Here is a 19,533-nt window from a genome sequence, read left to right as displayed (position 1 = left end):
TATGCTTATTTCATTACAGTTATAAACACTAATAGCTTACGATTTGGCACCCATGAAACATAAAACCAAAGCCTTCATTTTGCACCGGGGGATTGTGGGTATTGAGGTAGGACGGTATCACGTTTTGGATCCAGCATGGCAGGGAAACAGAAAAGGTACGTCTATTTTCTTTAGTCTGTGCTGTATATTAAGAGTTTTAACGATACATTCGTGTTGCTTTAATAAGTTAAAGTGTTGTCAGTCCAGTCTGTGAACTTGTGGGGTTTGCAAGACTCGTTTTAGCTAACAGTATGTGCGATAGTGTCTTAGCTATCCATGCTATCAAAGCTAACTCGCTATTGGGGGCTCTTGGAAGCAGCTAGCTTGAATAAAACGCCAGCTACATGTTTAGTCTTTTCTTCTTCTTAAAATAAAAATGTGAAAGGATACATTTACACATGGCAAGCTAACTGACAAGCTGACAGCTAAACAGCAAAGCGTTTGAACTGAACTGTAAACTAGACCATGCATCATTTAAAGTCCCCCACCCCACATGTTGGCCACCTGATTTCATTTGCAGAATTGTTTTTTTGGCAGGAAATTAGAAGACCTCAGTCTGGATGAGTTCCTGCTGTCAGGCGCTTTTGATTCTGCAGGTGAAGATGAATCTGAAGAAGAGACTTACAGACAGAATGGACTCAATAAAAAGAAGAAAGGTCTGAAATCTGCAACCTCTAATACGTGAGTCCTTTTCTGTAGTAGCATTATTTACATATTGTTTTTATTCTTGTGATGGTAATAACACCATCAAAACCTCTCCAGGACAGACAAGTAACTCTTTGGTTTTTTTTGCTTTTTATTTGTCTTTACAGTGATGAACACAAGAAAGGCAAGGCCTCTGAGCATAAGGACCAGCTGTCCAGGTTAAAGAACAAAGACCCAGAGTTCTACAAGTTTCTGCAACAGAACGACCAAACGCTCCTAAACTTTGATGACACAGACAGCTCTGAGGATGAGGATGAGAAAAAGTACCACAGATTGCCATCCGCACTGGAGGTAGGTCAGCTGCCGAGGTGTGAGTAGACAATGACTTATTTTATGTAAACAAAGATCTTCATATAGGTGTGTTTTGCATGTAGGAGGCCAGCTCTGGTGACGATGATGAAGATGATGAGGAGGGTCAGAAAGCCTCGAAGAAATCCAAGAAGGCAGTGGAGATTATCAAAGTCACAGACAAAATGATTGAAGACTGGAAAGCAGCTATGAAGAAGGAACCCACCCCTCGTCTCTTCAGAGAAGTCACCCAGGCCTTTAAGGCTGCCGTGGCTACAACCAAGGGTGAAGGAGGGGCTCAGTGTCGATACAAAGTGGCTGACAGTTCAGGTAGAAGATGGTGTTTGATTTGAGGTGCCTAGTACGTGTATTCAAACTGCAGCATTTCAATAGAGAATTTAAATTGTCATTATTTTGGCTGAATATATCAATTTTCTTGAAACCAATACCTTGAGAAACCTCCTTAAAAAAAACAAACAAAAAAAACTTTTGTTTGTTTCTTTTAACAAAAGAAGCTTTTCAAACTTCTGTTAAATATTGCCTTAATACAAGCAGGCGTTCAGTTATTCAACAATAGATTATTTTTCTTGGGGGCAGTGAAAACAAGTTGTGAACACAACATTTATATATAACCTTTTAGGTTTATATAGCGAATATGATAGCAAGCAGTTGCCTATTTTCATATCCAGCACTTGGGTAAACATTATCGTTCATTTGTGTTTATGGCCAGCTGGGAATGTAAGTGACTCTCTTTTACCTCTGTTTTTGGTCTCTACCAACTCCTGAGGGAAATATCAGGCTCTTCGCTAATAAATGGTCCAGTATGTTCACTGGCTAATTGCTAACTGTGGTAGAAAATTATGCATTAGAGGACAAGGGAGAGTTAAACAAAACAGTAAAGTTGCGGGCCAGATAATGAAACAATGAGCTGACACTTAACTTTACAGATTGTTAAAGCTGAGGGGAGGTGCACATTTGGGTGACAATCTTCAGTAGCTTCACTACGACCATACATTGTTCCATATAATATCGACTGTAGACGCTTAAAATAAAATGCAGTCAAGACTTCAAAATTTTGATTTAATTTAGGTACGCTCTGATCAAAAATAAATAAGTATGCCCAGATGTTTGATGCAAGCATTCAATATTTTATAGATATCAAAAACACATTTCGGTCATTACCCAAAAAGTATTAATGTTTGACACCTTGTTCTAGTTTCTGTTACTTTTTTAGGCCTCACATTCAGGATATACTGAAGTGTTGTTTATGTAGCTGTCAAAATGTAGTTCATAGCTGTAATTTAAAAAAAGTATACACTTTCTAATTCTAAAAGGTTTGCAGTAAATATTATTGGTACAGGGATGCGGTTTAAAATTGGCTTTGTGTTGTCACAGTTTCATACATTTTAACACAGTAAGAGTTCCTGCACATAAGAGACAAGCATGAACATTCATGATATTGAATTTATCTATAATATTCACCTTTTAATAAAAGCATAATAGAAACTCACCTAGCAGTGCGTAAAATACAAAACAGCAGTGGTAATAAAAGTAACCAGACACAGTGCCAAAAACAGGAGGAATTTGTTTCAATTACAACCTCTACACAGCACTGTTTCACTGACTTATTTATTTTTTGTTGCTGTTTGTTTCACATTTTTCCCTATACTGTCTGCAGTGTTCAACGCCTTGGTCCTGTTCTGTATCAGAGATATTTATGTGGCCCTGCAGAGGATGCTCAACCTGAAGCCAGAGAAAGACCAGAAAAAGTATGAAGTGGATGTCACATCTGTGGATCTTATCTCCTGTTGATTAGTCTTAGTCTAGCTGTGGAAAGATGATTCACTCCATTTCCCCTGTTTTGTTCTCAGGCTAGTGCTCCCATCGTCTAGTCCAAAGTGGCAGAAGAATCAGATCGACATCAAGATGTATCTCAGTGGAGTAGTTCAGGTTTGTTTTACTGGTCAAGTGTCTCTCCTCTGTGTCTGCGCTTTTGTCACTATGATTTTTGCCTCATAGATTCTTGTGAGGTAGGCAGGATGAGATACAGTAGATGAAGAGAAATGTCTTATTTTGTGTTCTAAAAACATCCCTGTATTACCTACGGTTTTCCTAACATCTCTTTTGTCTCGCTCTTCATCTGTAGCTGTTATCCTGTCTCACAGAGGCTACGGTCATCAGCGCTGTCCTGCGGCACGCCAACCAGCTCGTACCTTATTACCTTTGTCTACCCAAACAGTGCCGTCACCTGGTTAAGGTAAGATGAAAGTTACTGTAAAATAAAATGGGATGTCATACTTGTTCACTGCAAAATGGTTTTGCTTATAAGCTATCTCATGTCTTTGTTCCCAGCAACTGATGAAGCAGTGGAGCACGGGGGAAGAGACGAGTCGGGTTCTCGCCTTCCTGGCCCTCAACAAAATCTGCAGACACAAGCAGGAAACATATCTTAACCCTATTCTCAAGGTGAGGTACAGTGGTGTGAAAAAGTGTTTACCCCCTTCCTAATTTCTTTTTTGTCACACTGAAATGTTTCAGAGTGTCAAACATATTGAAACATTAAACAAAGATGACACAAGTAAACACAATGCAGTTTTTTAATGGCCCTGTGTGAAAAAGTGATTGCCCCCCCATTAAAACATAAATCAACTGTGGTTTATCACATCTTAAGAAAGCTGAGTTTAATTTCTCTAGCCACACACAGGCCTGATGCTTGTGTGTGGCTAGAGAAATTACTGCCACACCTGTTCTCAATTAAGAAATCTATTAAAGAGGACCTGCTTGACAAAGTGAAGTAGACCAAAAGATCCTCAAAAGCTAGATATCATGCTGGGATCCAAAGAAATTCAGGAACAAATGAGAAACGGAGTGAGACTTATCAGTCTGGAAAAGGTTATAAAGCCACTTCTAAAACTTTGGGACTCCAGTGAACCACAGTGAGAGCCATTATCCACAAATGGCGAAAACACTGAACAGTGGTGAACCTTCCCAGGAGTGGCCAGCTGACCAAAATTACCCCAAGAGCACAGTGACAAAAAAACCCAACAGCATCCAAAGAACTGCAGGTTTCACTTGCCTCAGTTAAGGTCAGTGTTCATGACTCCACCAAAAGAAAGAGCACAGTTCCAAGACAAAAGCCACTGCTGAGCAAAAAGAACAAAGGCTCGTCTCAGTTTGGCCAGAAAACCGCTTGATAATCCCCAAGACTTTCGTGTCCCATTCCGTCTGGCATAAAAGTAACACAGCATTTCAGAAAAGGAACATCATACCAACAGTAAAATATAGTGGTGCTAGTGTGATGGTCTGAGGCTCTTTTGCTGCTTCAGGATCTGGAAGACTTTCTGTGGTAAATGGAACTATGAATTCGGCTGTCTACCAAAAAATCCTGAAGGAGAATGTCCGGCCATCTGTTCGTGACTTCAAGCTAAAGCGCACTTGGGTTCTGCAGCATGACAATGATCAAAAACACACCAGCAAGTCCACCTCAGAATGGCTTAATAAAAACAAAATGAAGACTTTGGAGTGGCCTTATCAAAGTCTTGACCTGAATCCGATTGAAATGTTGTGGCATGACCTGAAAAAAGCGGTTAAGGCTCAAAAACTCTCCAATGTGGCTTAATTACAACAATTCCTCGCTGCAGAACAGCGCCGTAAAAGACTCATTGCAAGTTATTGCAAACGTATGATTGCAGTTGTTGCTGCTAAGGGTGGCCCAACCAGTTATTAGGTTCAGGGGGCAATCCCTTTTTCACACAGGGCCTTGTAAGTTTGGATTTTTTCCTCCCTTAATAATAAAAACATTCATTTAAAAACTGCATTTTGTTTACTTGTGTTATCTGTGTCTCATATTTCAATATGTTTGTTCTGAAACATTTCAGTGTGACGAACATGCAAAAAAAAAAATCATGAAGGGGCAAACACTTTTTCACACCGCTGTAAATGCTAAGTAATATAGAATTAGAATGGCACACATCAAACCTGGATATAAAATAGATTTGAATTAGCTTGGAGAAGTTTCTTGAAAGACAATGTATTTTTTGTTTTTTGTTTTTGCAGCAAATGTACATTTCCTACGTACAAAACTGCAAGTTCACATCTCCCAATGCACTGCCCATGATCAACTTCATGCAGCGAACTCTAACAGAGATGTACTCCCTGGACACACAAGCCTCTTACCAACATGCTTTCGTCTACATCCGACAGCTGGCCATCCACCTCAGGAACGCCATGACCATGAAGAAAAAGGTTGGTTTTTGACTGTTGCTCAGGGAGTTGGTCTGCTTTTGAAAGCTCATAAAGAGACGCACTTAGATATATCAAGGTCTTGGAAGAATTTTATGATGAGTGATTTAAGAGTTATTCTCATATTCTTCTTCTTTGAGTAAAATAAAAAATCAAATCTATCGACTTGGTCTCCACTATAGTTAAATAGAGCACAAGCTATTTTCTGGTATGTTAATGTTCAACACACCAGCCTGATGATTTTGACTTCTGCTTGTTATACTGCTAACACATTGCAAAAAATAAGCACATAACTGAATAAACACTAAGAGTTCAGTTCTTCTAGAGAACGACAATAGGCGGACCGCGGGCCAGAAACGGCCCGCCAGAAATAATATCTGTCCCGTGGCCAGATTGCTTTGATAGCAGAAAAATAAAAAATAAAAAAATTGATGCTGGCTGGTGCTGGAATAGATCTCAGCTGACAGCTATAGTTACTCACACAATCACTTCCTCTTAAATAATTGTGCTTCCAAAATAAAAGCGTGAGAACTTTTTGTGCAGCAATGCTTTATGACAAGTTTAGTCAGAGCTTTTACTTTGAAGAGTTCTGAACGACATTGAAAAGAGACTCTGGCTTACTTGACACACCTCTGAAAAAGCCTTCAGTAAACGTGTGATTGGATTCCCCTGAATTTCCTCAGGGAAATGAAAATAAGCGTCCATAGGTTTATGAATGCGGATCAAATGATGGGATGCGCACAAACTGCAGCGCTTGATTTATTGTGAGAATGTGCAAAAGTGTCCTTATAATCAATTTGTATAACAAGGGAGGAAAAAAATACCCGCTGTTGGTCTGAATAGATCTTACAACCTTCCAAACAGGAGTCCCGCACAGTACCGACTGAGCTAAACGTGCACATAAGAATACAAAGACTTTGTTCTGGCCCGCCATGTAACGGCTTGAAAAAAAATTTGGCCCGATATAAGACTGTTATGCTGTTCTAGAGCTTCACATCATTTTTAAGCACCCAAAATAAAACACTGACTGTTCTTTTGTGTGTGTTCTGTAGGAAACGTACCAGTCAGTGTATAACTGGCAGTACATGCACTGTCTGTACCTCTGGTGTCGAGTCCTCAGCACCTTGCACCCCAGTGATGTACTCCAACCTCTCATCTATCCACTCTGCCAAGTCATAATTGGCACCATCAAGTGAGTTTATCTAAATGCAGTTTTAGTACTTAGTTATTTTAAACTTTCATGTAGAGGTTAAACAATATGCAATAAGAATTTTCAAGAAGTTGAGATTTTCAGAGGTAATTCTGTTACTTCAATAACTCATGTAATCCACTATAGAGTGTTTAAGCTCTAGCAGTCAGCTATTTGTTGAGGCAATTTCAGGTAGAGTTCTGTATTTATTGTAATTAGTGGAAATAATTTCCAAGCCATGGTTTATAAAAATGTTAATTGATTTTCAAGGCATTGGATAGCTTTTGATTTCTGTTGAGTTTGAGGTTTAAAAAAAGAAAAGAAAAATAGGACTGCAACAAACAGTTATTTTCATTATCGATTTAATAATAGTTTGGTCTATAAAAATGGTGATCCCAATGCACTTGACAACTGCGTGGAGCCCAAGTTGATGTCTTCAAATTGCTTGCTTTGTTTTCAAACGAACAGACCCAAAGATATATATGATGTACTGTAACGTAAGACAAGGGAAACCAGCAAATCCTCACATTCAACAAGCTGGAACAATTAAGTGTTTGGCAATTTTTTTTAGTTTTCAATTTTGTAGTCATAACTGACTACTTGGGTATTTTGTATGGGACAAAATCTGTGTCTACCTACATTTCATACTGAGCAATACTGAGTTTTTGGAGTCACAGATAGCCATAGTGGTGTCGTCCCCCAAATATGTCATCCAGTTGCTGTCTGGTATTTACATACAGTATACCATTATATCAGTTGTTTGTGTGAACCAACGATGTTTCCTTTTGCCAACAGCAGGTGGAGACATTGACCACTGTTTTCTCTTTTCAAACAGACTGGTGCCCACATCAAAATATTACCCCCTGAGGATGCACTGTTGCAGAGCCCTCACCCTGCTGTCTAGCAGCACCAACACATATGTACCTGTTCTGCCTTTCCTTGTGGAGGTAAAATTTCACTCTGTCTCCAGTAACCAACGGGGACAAGGTATAAATGTGGATTTGACGGGATCAAATGCAGTCTGTGCAGATGTCAAGTTTCTAGCAGTTTAAAGTGTTTCACACATCAGTGCTCTGAACTAAAAGACCTCAAACAGGTTATTAAATTATGCAGAATAAACAACAAGTCAGTTGGTTGTCTTTGTCACAAATGGAAACAATGAAAAGGTAGATATGATGAAATGTTCCGTCGGTGGTTTGCTGTGGAAAAACATCAGTGGTGTATGAAATGCATGTTGGTCTCAACGGCCACAACTGAAGGAGCTTAGGAGGAAACACATCGAAGAGTAGGACTGTGTGTGTGTGTGAGAGAGACACCTTTGTTATCAGACCAATCATAGGTCACCAACTGACAACATTTTCTCCGGGTCAGGTGTTAAGCACGTGACTGTGCGGTGTGTCTTGTGTGTGTGCGCGCGAATGTGTGCAAGTGCTTATGCATGCTGTGGGGCGGTGTTGTGGTGTGGCGGAGGAGAGCAGTGTGCCGGCGACAGCAACTAGCTCTTGCCCGCTGGGAGTGGTCAGCGCATGCCTGTTCTGTGTGTGTTTGTTAGTAAACGTGTGTGTGTGTGTGTGTGTGTGTGTGCGTGCATGCAGCAGTTTGACCGAAGCGATAAAGGCACGGTTGTGGTTTACACTCTGGTCTTAACACGCTGTGCAGACCACATCCTCTCTGCCTATGCCCCACTCCCCACCTCTTTTCCCCTGCACACTGAGAGCCCACTCCCCTAACAGCAAAACGTGTTTATTTGTGACGCACGATATTTTCTGTCTTTTTATTTTTTCTCCTTTACTGTTCCCCTTGTTAAAGCACTGTTAAAGGCAGGCTGAGGTACGCTGCTACTGTTTTAATTAGAGCAGCAGAAGCAGCCCCTTCCTCCTGTGTGTCTGTTCCTGTGTGTGTGTGTGTTCTCGCATCTCCAAGGGGGGTGTATGATTTGGAGCTTCCTGCTTCAGTAGCTGTGCGTGCGTGTGCGCGTGTGTGTGTGTGTGTGTGTGTGCGTGCATGCACCAGGGTTGGCCCATGCCTTCCCACTTCCCCCTGGCTCCCCCGCAGACCGCCACCACATCCTATGTTTGTACAGACAGCACCGGCCAGGAGCGTTGCTCTGCTTCGCACACTGAGCACATTAACGACCACATGCACACACACACGCAAACACACAGAAATACATAGAGATACAGGGAGTCAGAAATAGCTTGATACACAAATACAAGACAGAATTCACTTGCGCACTGTGGGCAGATGTGAAAGCTAAAGCTTGTAGACAAATAGCCCACACTTTGGCTAGAATGTACTTTCACAGACTAAGATAGAACTGTGTCATCTAAGTAACACTGCACTATGTAAAATGAACTGTATAGACTTCTCATTGTGATAACTGAAGACCACTACAAACATATAGCTGATGAAATATTACTGTACTTGTGGTTGTTTTCTTCGGTTCTTTATGTTGAACTTATGATAAAGTGAGTCTCAGAAGAAGAAACATTTAGATTTACTAAATGTTTATAAAACCTAACTTTAGACACTCTAGCATGTGGGAGCAGGAGCAATATAATAAAAAGAGTATTAGTTACATGGCTTATTACTTACTGACTGGTTTTGACCTTTTTAGCCATTAGCTTGACTATTTCATAGATTTCTTCAGTATGGGGTGTGTTGTGATTTGGATAATTGGCCAGTGATCATAAGGAGAGTCATCCAAATAACTTCATTTTTTAAAATTCAAAAGAACACAAAAAATGATGATGATGCAGCTGAATGAAGAACAATAAACAAAGGTTATCAGGTAAAATGCTGCCCATATGTTTTGTATTTGCTTTGCCTTCTGGGTCCATATACTACTCTGTGCTCTGAAGATAGAATGCATTGAACTGTTGTATCGATAAAATTAGCATTTCTGAGCAGTTGGATCAAGTTCAATATTGCCAGTTTATGCCTTTCCTTTACAGATCTTCCAGCAGGTGGACTTCAACAAGAAACCAGGGAGAATGAGCAAGAAACCCATCAACTTTGCAGTCATCCTGAAGCTTAGCAAGGTCAACCTAATGGAGAAAGCCTACAAGGTAGGTATCACTGTGATCCACAATTTGTGGGGACAGACAAGTTCGTTCGTTCAGCACTGTAGTTTCTCCACAGTTTGAGAAGGGTATTTGGTGTGACACTACCCGTGTGTGCCCCTGTTTGTGTTGGCTCTGCTGATGTTCGCTTGCTTTGAGAGTGATCAGATTTGGATAGCGGTTCAAGTCTTTGTTAATGTTATTTTCACGCTGCTCCCCGACACTATGTGTTAGCCTGCGTGTGTGCATAAGGGGATTGAGGGCAGCGCTGAAAGCCTCTTGTCAGGTCTCTAAAACTGGCCTTCAGTCACCACGCTCAGCACTGCAGCCAAGAGGATTGCTGCACGGCCCTCTGGGATTATCCCTCGCACTCCGCTCACTAGGGCTGTTTTCACTGCTGTCACCTGGGCAGCTACAACAAGCCCCTGCCTCGTACCTTCACAACAGACGTGTGTATTATTAGGCTGCATTGTATTTGTATTCCCAGAGATTCAACTAAGCATCTAAGCATCTAATCTGTTGATAATGTGTTTGCATACTCTAGTGAAATTGTTTTTTTTTGTTTTTTTTACTACATGTGAATGAATTTTATATTAAATTACAGTACATGCTATGGCTTCATAAAATGTCAGGTCCATCCTTAGTGAACAGATGTGAACTTTTTACTCTAGTCTTCTAGTGTTTGTGCAATGATGGAGCAAGTACCACATTTGGCTTTTATAGACTGGCCCACTAATGCTACACAAGCAATATTTTAAACAGTGTTTGTTCGACTAGGCATGTTATTTCCTAGTGCATTATCTGTAGAGTAATCTGAATCTCTGCTGAAAAGCCATAGGTGACGGAATTCACGTGATGGATTGTGTGACAGCTAGGCTAAACTTAGCCCGATAATCGCAGTGAATTGCCATTTCATTTAACTTAATTCATTTTGGTTAGAGTTGTCATTTCTGTACGTGGACTTGTACGGCTGTGTCGGTCTCACAAATCAGAGACGTGGGCAGAGATTCAGATGTCTGACAGGCTAGGCTAAGCTGTTAATCATGATTCTTTTGTAACAAGTGAAATATGTATCAGTCTTCATGTGTTTCGGTCTCCATAATTTTGCACTGAATGTAGTTGCAAAGAGTAAAATGATGATCTGAATATTCCTTGTGAATCGTGCTGTTCTGCTGCATTTTAGGACGGGTTGATTGATCAGCTGTATGACCTGATACTGGAGTACTTCCACACTCAAGCCAGCTCCATCGGCTTCCCTGAGCTCGCCTTGCCCACCATCATTCAGGTAACACGACCTTTAAACTGATTCTGGAATGGGTTCGAGGGATCTAGGTCTGGGAAATTATATGAATATATATACTTTTAATTTTACACGACACACACACACGTGTTACACTGAGCATTATTCCCAGAATTTAAAACTTGTCTGAAGAGATGATTCTGGATCTGCCAGGATGAATCTGCTCCCCTCAGGGGAAACCACCACAAACCCTCCTCTTCTCTGGATGATCCTTTTACACTGGTTCCTTCTTTCTCATACTCCCCTTCCATGTCCCCGCAGCTGAAAGCGTTCCTGAAGGAATGCAAAGTGGCCAATTACTGCAAGCCGGTGCGCCAGCTGCTGGAGAAGGTACAGGAGAACAGCAGCCACATCACAGGACGGAGACAGAAGGCTGCTTTCGGAGTGGCTGATGCCACTGCTGTGGTGAGTGAGTGTGTGTGTTTGTGAAAGACAGACAGAGGGCAGGGGAAGACTGTCTTGTCCTGATATTACAGGCTGCGTTTCCAGAGTCCTCATTTTACCTCTTCCATCCATTTGTATTTCTTGGCAGTTTGGCTCTTCTGTTCCCTAATGTTAATTAAGCTCATTTGAAAATGAGTTGTAAATGCAGGCAGTCAGTCGCTCTTCCATCAAAACACTTAATCATAAAAGTGAGTCTAAAATCATGTATAACATGTCAAAATGTAATGCACTCTAAATAGGTTTTAAATGTAGTGTAGTTGGTGTTTATAAATGGATAGGTGGTGTAAAAACGTCACACCATCACATGATGACTTAAAGGAGCAATATATAGTTTTCAGCGGCCACTAGCGGTGCGGTTTTCAGATTGCAACACAGTGTGTGTGTGCTCATTAGCATGCTTGAACTCATGAGCGAGCATGTCCGGACACACAGAGACCGAAACACCGGGAGACAGCTTCACACAACATGCTGGAAACTTATAACTCCCATCTGCAACGTTAAAGTAATATTTTTATCAGCTTGAGGTTGAACTAATCCATGCTCGTTACATGATAACCACTGACTACATTTAGCCGACGTCATACATCGGCGTTAGCTCACCTGCCCCTTTTCAATAACTGTTTGTGTATCTTTCACAAGAGGCACAGCAATGTGAGCACAGCTAAATGTATTGGATGAAACAGTTAGTGAGCTAGACTGAATATTATGAGATTGTTGCCACACTTAGAATACCAGTTAGACCGCAGTAAGCAACGTTACTGTAGTGGATGTTTCTTCCTCTGTGTTGTACTTAACAGATATGTTGCAGTGTATATTGTATATTATGTGGGTCACATAAGTTACTGATGGTAAAGAAGATGTGTACCTGAGTAACGGTTAAAATGACAATTTAAAAGATGGTAAACACTATAGTTTAACCACTCATTAGTGCTCTTCCGCTGATAAACATTGCGTTAACTAACGCTGTGGCTAATCTAATTTAGCAATGTGCTGTAAGTGATGTTAGAGAATATTTAGAAGAGATGAACGAGGAAGAAATGAGAGGACCGTTTGCTAGAACTGCCACACTGTTTCAGAAATAAATCTGCAATAAAGTCTGACAGCATAGCCTCCACCACCCACCTACTGTAACATTAAACCAACTGCTGTGACCCAGGAGGAAGCCGAGAGAGGGAAATGAAAACGGGAGTATTAGCAATTCATGAATGTTTTCAGGAGAGAAGTGATGGGGTCTATTTTATTATTGAGTCATGTATTTCACGTAAAGAATGACCAACTCACGATAATACAGCCACTCTGAATCATTGTTTCTGCATGCTCTGGTAGACTCCGGTCGGCTGATTGTTTTGTGGTGCCGCAGTGTTGACAGGGGAGGTGCAGAGTGCCCTCTGGTGGACAAACTATGCAACACTTATGACATGAGGGAAGGATCGGACTCTACGTTTCTTTTTTAATAGTTAAAAATAAATGTTCTAAACGCTGATACCGATATTTCTGCAATAACCTCATGTCGGCCGATAATATCTGCGCAGCGATAAGTTCGTCGGGCTGTACTTTGTTGTGTAGTTTTTGCTGGTGTCTCTTTTGTGCTGAGAAAAAATGGGTTTCACTTCAACAAAAAAACTTCATTTAGCCCCTTTAATGACCTTTTGTTAAATTATTTTTTTAAAAATGGTAACAAAAACAGACACTTCAGTCACTTATAGATGGACGAAGATAGAAATCAGGCATTTGTAAAAACCTGTGTGGATTCATCTGTTTTGTGATTATGGAAGACAGTTGTGAATTATTTGCTCAAGATTCAATAATATCTAGTGGGGGTCATTCAGCAATGTGTATTTTCATGACTGTGGGTTTTATTGTTTTTTGGGTTTTTTTCCTACAAATTGAGAGCAACAGTTTTATTACACTGGGCCAAGTTATTCCATTATCATTTGCTGCAAGTAGTTTTATTAGTTCATTTTATTAGCCCTCTTGCAATCTACTTGCTTCATGCATTTCAAGGGCTTCAAACTATTGTCTGTCTGTGTGTGTGTGTGTGTGTGTGTGTGTGTGTGTGTGTGTGAATGAATGACAAGGCTGTGTGAGCACAGATAATATAGCACATCAAGCCCAGACTATGTTGAAATATTACAGCACCGTCCTGTTAGACATTCTATTCGTCAGGTGAGCGCCACTCATTTGCTCACATCACTGTTTCTTTTCCTGTTGCAGTTTAGTTAAAAGGTCAGGAAAAATGTTTTTATTATATTCTAATTACTCTGCTTTGAAACATTTAATTTGGAATTTTAGTCTTTGAGTAAATAAGACACTTGAGTTTACTCTAAAGTATTGATTGACTTTTATGTATAGGTGATACCTCAAAACTGATGGTAAATGTAACATAAATATATTCACAGTAACTGAAGTATAAAGCGATCAAAAAAAACTCAAATTGGAAATTATGATTGGAAGTCTGTCCATCTATGCCTCTTGGTAAATCATGAATCAGACCTAATGATGAGTTGTCTGTTGTCACTGTCAGTTTTTAGCTAGATGGTGTCAGCTGCTGTCGTGGGTATGGTTGGTGTTTACAATAATTGACGTCGGTCAACAATCAAGCAGCTCAATACATTTGACTTGGAATTCTTTCATAATCAGTACACGTTTGACTCAGTTCTCTGCTAAATATAACCGCTGATTCCACAACAGTACAAGGCTTAATTTTTTTTTATTGTGATCGTTTAGGTGTGTCTGTTTCGTTCAGCACTAACTCGTAAGTGGTGTCTTCTCTGAATGTTTTCAAGAAGCATTAAAAACAGAACAGTGTGTTTATGTTGCTTGGCAAAGAGAACTTTTCAACGGATGGCATAAAATAAGACTACAAGCTTTTCTTTTGGGCTGTTGTCCAGCTGAACCGGAGGCTGCAGGCCTTTCAACAGTCCTGACTGTCAAACCCTGCAGTCAGCAGCTGATAATGGAGAACACTTCCCTGTATAAACTCTGAGTCTGGTTAAGAATGACCCTGTGGTTATTGGAAGCTCTTATGGGCTTTTGAACCAGAGGCGCCTCTGCCTTAATGAGCAGCCATTACATTACTGTGTTTTCTGTATTGACTTGCTCTCTGTATGCTACTGTCCACACATACATGCTTTTATGTGGCTTTGCTGCTGCTGAGAGTCTTGACACGTACTGCTGATTAATATTTAAGAGCGTTTAAAGATGAAATTGAAGAGGATGGTCTCTGTGTAATTTAGCACACACACACACACACACACACACACAGTAAGGCAACACAGCCGTGCCAGGTCCTGTCGCCATGGCATCCACTCCCTGGCATGGTGGCAGCAGTGGAGGTGTCACCGCAGGCGAAGGAGAGAGGACAGCCCTGCTGCTGCTGCTGCGGAAAAGGCCACGGCCCCCCTCCGGCCACCAGACCCCCACTGACATGTCACCCAAACTGAGAGCTAGCCTAATTAATGATGCCCTGCCTCCATCCAGGTCGCAGTCTTATGCGTCCTGTCTTTCTCTGCCGCCTGTATGTGGAAATATTTTGTTTATCTGAGTCCAGGCTGAAGTCAGAAGTAGCTTTTCCAGTTCAGTTTTCTTATCCTGTTTTTTTTTTTTTGTACATACATGTCACCCATCTTAATATCCACATAGCAAATTATGGTAAATGTCTTATGTGCTAACGGGCGCAGGAGGACGCACTCTGTTTGCTCTATTGGATTTGTTGGTCAGATAATGTGATTTGGCCTAATCAATATCATCCACAAAGACCTTTAGGGGCTGGAGAAGATCCGCTGGTCTCTCCTATCATCTTCAATCTATCTGTTTACTGCATCTTCTGACTCTCATCGCAGTCTCGTCTGTCCATCTCTATCTCCTAGTCAATTGATGTGAAATTGTGGTGGAAAATCCACACATAGTAACAGGGCTGGATAATAAAATAATAAAAATTATTAATGCAGTATAATTTTTTTCAATAACAATATCACAAATGTTCAATAAATATTAAAATAAATGTTTTTTATTCACTTCAATCATACACGAATTAGGACTTAATTTTTTATTAAGATTATTTTGTTGAAGACGGAAAAGTTTTTACTTAATTTTACTCATGCATATTTGTTGTCAAAGATTTTATAATTGTTTTGAATGTTCTGCCTCAGTGATCGACTGTTTGGCCTGAAGTGTTGACCATAAAGAATAGTTTAGGCAACAATTAACCAACAGGTTTCTTAAATTTTCTCTCTGGAACAAGAATCAGCCTTTAAACTCGATTTCATACTTATAGTGAAAGACATTAAACTTTTCTCTTAATAACATTTTTGGCCATATCGCCCAGACCTACATAATAAGAACATTTTAGAACCTGAATGCACCTCAAATGCGTCTCTTAACAGAGTCTGGAAAATTATTACCCTCAATATTAATGTTTATCAATAAGCTCAGGCACACATCAGCTAATTATTTAGCACAATACACCCACACCTCTGTATAACATTCTTCAACAAAAACTTTCATCTTTGTCAGGCGGCTTGGGAAAAGCAGATCCAGGAGGAGGGGACTCCACTCAGCAGGTACTACAGCCAGTGGAAGAAGTTGAGGGAGAAGGAAATCCAACTGGAGATATCTGGCAAAGAAAGGGTAACTATCTTGCCTCATCCCACTCAGTCATCATGAATCACTTCTGGCTCTTTCTTTATGAATGTGTTACATAAATCATGAAACAAGCATTCTGTATAGTGGACTATTTTATTGGCAGAACAATAATTTGATGGTCATGATAATCGTCATTAACACCATGAAAGCGGCTTTGCGGATTTACCCTGCTGTTGTTGTGTTTTGTAAAGATGGAGGATCTGGACCTCCCGGAGATCAAACGTAGGAAGATTCAGGAGAAGAAGACGGAGGACAAGAAGGAGTTCAAGGATCTGTTCCAGTCTGACAGCGAATCAGACGAAGATGATGCAGGATTCAAAATCAAAGGCAAGCTGACACACACATACTTTTCACTCACACATAGAAATTGGCCTGCTTAAGGAGCCTCTAGGGGGCTGTGTTTTCTTACAGCCTGGTCTTCTATAGTGCAAAAGTTAAAGAGGTGATGACCGTTCAGTCTGACTTCTGGGCTGTTATCTTTTTCTGCAACAGGCACTATCTTATAAATTTGGCTACATTAAGCAGATCACCTGCAGAGCAGTTACCACAAGGTCCTGGGTTACTAAAACATCCACAGAGGCTGGGTCCTTCCCAAATCAATCTTAAGAGAAACTTCGGTGTTCTCTCCACAGAAAGGAACAGTCGTCCTGATCTTCCTTAAACCCCTATGTGTCCCGTTCTCTCTGGGTCGTCCACAGGTCACAGGCAGCTACAACCTTGCTTTCACAGCTTTGCACTCGGACACGCTCCAGGCAGACAAAAGCCCTCCACAAGGTCACAGAGGAAAGGAGTAGGCGGCAGGGGGATTTTTATTTTTTTTTATATGCATCTGGACTTCATTGTAGGGAGAGTCCCCACAAACGGATGGGCAGCTGCCGGCAAGCGGCGGGCCTCCGCCTCTCACTCTCTGTCCACCCCTCCCTCCCTTTTCGTTCGTCTTTCCTCCACCCCTCCTACCCCTGGCGCACACACACAAACTGAAACCCCCCGACAGGAAGTACAGGCTTGGATCCCAGCGGGGGTTCCTAATTCAAACCAGCCCAGTGGAACAGCCAGAGGTGGCCGCTCCCACTCCTCTCGCCCTCTTTCTCTCTTCCATTTGAGCTCTCTTGCTCGCTCTCTCTTTCTGGCTCTGTGGGCTTCAAGCAGCTGCCCCCGCATGTCCTCACAACACACACACACACACACACACACACACACACACACACACACACACACACACACACACACACGTCTCGATGATAGCACACAAACGCACACCCACCACCTTCCCGTCCAGTCTTAAAGAGCCAAAAGCGTTTGGGCAGCTCACCAAAGCTCTCTGTGGTCTCTCACACTCCCGGAAAGAGGGGGAGTGTGATAGGAGGGGGCTGTAGATTTAGATTGATGCGTTTGCGGTGGTGGTGTCAGTGTGTTGAGGGTAATATGTCTTCCAGGTCATTTGGGGGCAACCTCTTAGGTATTACCGAAGTCTACCAGCACCATGTGAGCAACAAAGAATGGGAGACGGTGAGAGTATGTTTGTCATCTTAAATTTAGATAGGAAAGGAACTACCTGATGTTTTAATAGATGTTGTTTATCTGTGTATGTGCACTTACTGTTGGAAATGCGTGTGTGTGTGTGTGTCTGCAGTGTAGCAGACAGAGGAAGTAGCTCTGTTTTGCTTCTCTTTCCTCCATGCCCCCAGCCTCTCATCACACCTCAACTTCAAAGCCCGTGGACCCCAGTTGTCCCTTTTGGCTAGACAACAAACACACACACCTTAAAGTATAGCAAAACACAAATTCAGGCAAACTCCCAGCTTCTCTCTGTCGCACACAAACCCACACCGGCGCGCACACACCGACTCTCCCATCATCATCGTAGCTGTGGAGCCTGCCTGCTATCTCCATTTGCTATATTTAGGCCGTGAGCACAAGATGTCTGAAATTGCCGGTAGTAAACTGTCATGGGTGTTTGTGCAGCAGCAGCGGCGTCTGTAATCGACTCTCAGTTCCATCTCAGGAGGAAATAGACACTTCCAGCTGCCTCTGAAGCCTGGCCCACATATAGGTGTCTCCCAAGTCCTCAGCCGTCAGCGATGCACCAACGCAAACTTAGGAACGTCTGAAGAAAGTAAAACTAGACACAATTCAACGCAGTGTAATGTTTTTTACTGTCTCCCCTCAGGTAAAAAATGCAGCCGTGGGTCTGATGAGGAGGATGATCTTGAAGATCTGTCTGACATGAGCGATGACGAGGGGATGGAGGGCGGAGACTCAGGTTGGTACAATATCAATGTCCAAATAAAAGAAGCATTCAGGTAACAAATATTTTGTTCTCAAACATTTTAAAGGTTGCTATCTGCTGTGTTTAATTCATTTAGTATCCGGAAGAGTCTGTATTGCTATATTATGTGCATGTCTTTACAGGCTTGTTAAGGCAGAGGCTGATGGATATTAGACTTTAGATAATTTTTGTAGAGCTGCAGTGTGAATCATTTTAGTAATTGGTCGAACAAACAAGCAGTTTGAGAATGTCATTTTGGACTTTGAAACTTGTCAGGGACATCTTTCACTGTGTTCTGATTGATTCTGTTTACAGACAAGTCGATTAATCAAATGTGTTGACGCATAAACAGATAATGAAAATGTGATTAAGTTATTAGTCACAGACCTTAATTTTTATATTGAAACGAGTAAGTCGAACTTTCAAATTAATAACCTAATGACTTCTTTAAATTCCTCGAAATTAATAATTTAAATACAACTTAACAGACCAGAGAAATCTATCCTGTAAAGTGTGTTAAAGGGATGTCAAATAAAACAGTGTTTTTAACTGCCAAAACATGAAATATATCCGTTAAGTCGGTCCAAAGGTATAAATGAACAAACTGGCGCAGCTCTAATTTTCACAATATCAAATGTAGCTTTATTAAGTGTTTTAAAATGACAAGTAGAATATTATTTTACTTTAACCTCCTCTGTTTTTAGTATTTGTAAACTAAATATGAACATTTATTAAATGGTTTATAACGCTGTAGTATGTATGTATGTATGTATGTATGTATGTATATATATTTTTTTTATTTAGTCCTATCAAATTAATTTGTGTGCCCATTCATACGTTCCCGTGTGGCTGAATATAAGGTTTTCTGTATTCTAGATGATGATGAGGAGGAAGGGGAAGCCTCCAAGGCTCCTCAGCCGCTGTCCTCCTCTGCTCTGATAAAGCTGGCAGAAGGAGACGAGGATCTGGTGGAGGACCTGGAGCTGTCCGATGATGACTGAGGTTCATGGATGCACACAGACTCAAGCTCACCTGAGAGACATTTGTGCTCTCTGCTTTACCAACCATCTAAACTTACAATGATATTGGACTTTTTGATATTTTCTTTGTACTGTACAGGTGAAGTAATACAAAATAAAACATGTTCTTGATGTAATTTTGACACTTTGAAATTGTAAAAAAATTCGCTTTTTTTAAATATGCTAATTAATTGAAGCGTGTACGTGCATGTTGATGCACGAGTGCACCTGAACAGAGTCATTTGTGTCTCCGTACATGTGCACACCTGTAGATACCCTCAGGCTTTGTGAGGACGGGCTATTTGGAGAGTGCTACGAGCCTCATCGAGCCG

General features: G+C 41.1%; 1 protein-coding gene across 1 annotated transcript; it reads left to right on the top strand.

Moving 5' to 3' along the window:
* Positions 1–13: 13 nt before the first annotated feature.
* Positions 14–19,439, top strand: noc2l (NOC2-like nucleolar associated transcriptional repressor). Its single transcript, XM_038722797.1, has 18 exons — positions 14–155; positions 577–720; positions 852–1,035; positions 1,119–1,362; positions 2,711–2,801; positions 2,904–2,982; positions 3,179–3,289; positions 3,385–3,498; positions 5,089–5,277; positions 6,327–6,466; positions 7,299–7,410; positions 9,418–9,531; positions 10,709–10,810; positions 11,087–11,230; positions 15,785–15,898; positions 16,105–16,240; positions 18,084–18,176; positions 19,059–19,439. The coding sequence occupies exons 1-18, from the start codon at positions 136–138 to the stop codon at positions 19,181–19,183; spliced, it is 2,256 nt and encodes a 751-aa protein (XP_038578725.1). The 5' UTR covers positions 14–135; the 3' UTR covers positions 19,184–19,439.
* The last annotated feature ends 94 nt before the right edge of the window (positions 19,440–19,533 follow it).

Source organism: Micropterus salmoides, unplaced genomic scaffold, assembly GCF_014851395.1.
Source record: "Micropterus salmoides isolate LMB-PRFRI ecotype aquatic unplaced genomic scaffold, ASM1485139v1 Ms_hic_scaffold_16, whole genome shotgun sequence".
NCBI classification, from domain to species: Eukaryota; Metazoa; Chordata; class Actinopteri; order Centrarchiformes; family Centrarchidae; genus Micropterus; species Micropterus salmoides.
The sequence above is the reverse complement of the archived record's forward strand: the minus strand, read 5'-3'. Positions and strand labels throughout refer to the sequence as shown.

What these genes read in the sequence shown, in the direction of transcription:
- noc2l (XM_038722797.1), top strand. Translation starts at nt 136, where the DNA reads ATGGCAGGGAAACAGAAAAG. An exon ending in GATTGCCATCCGCACTGGAG is followed by an intron (nt 1,036 to 1,118) that starts GTAGGTCAGCTG and finishes TTTTGCATGTAG; the next exon opens with GAGGCCAGCTCTGGTGACGA. An exon ending in CCAGAGAAAGACCAGAAAAA is followed by an intron (nt 2,802 to 2,903) that starts GTATGAAGTGGA and finishes TTTTGTTCTCAG; the next exon opens with GCTAGTGCTCCCATCGTCTA.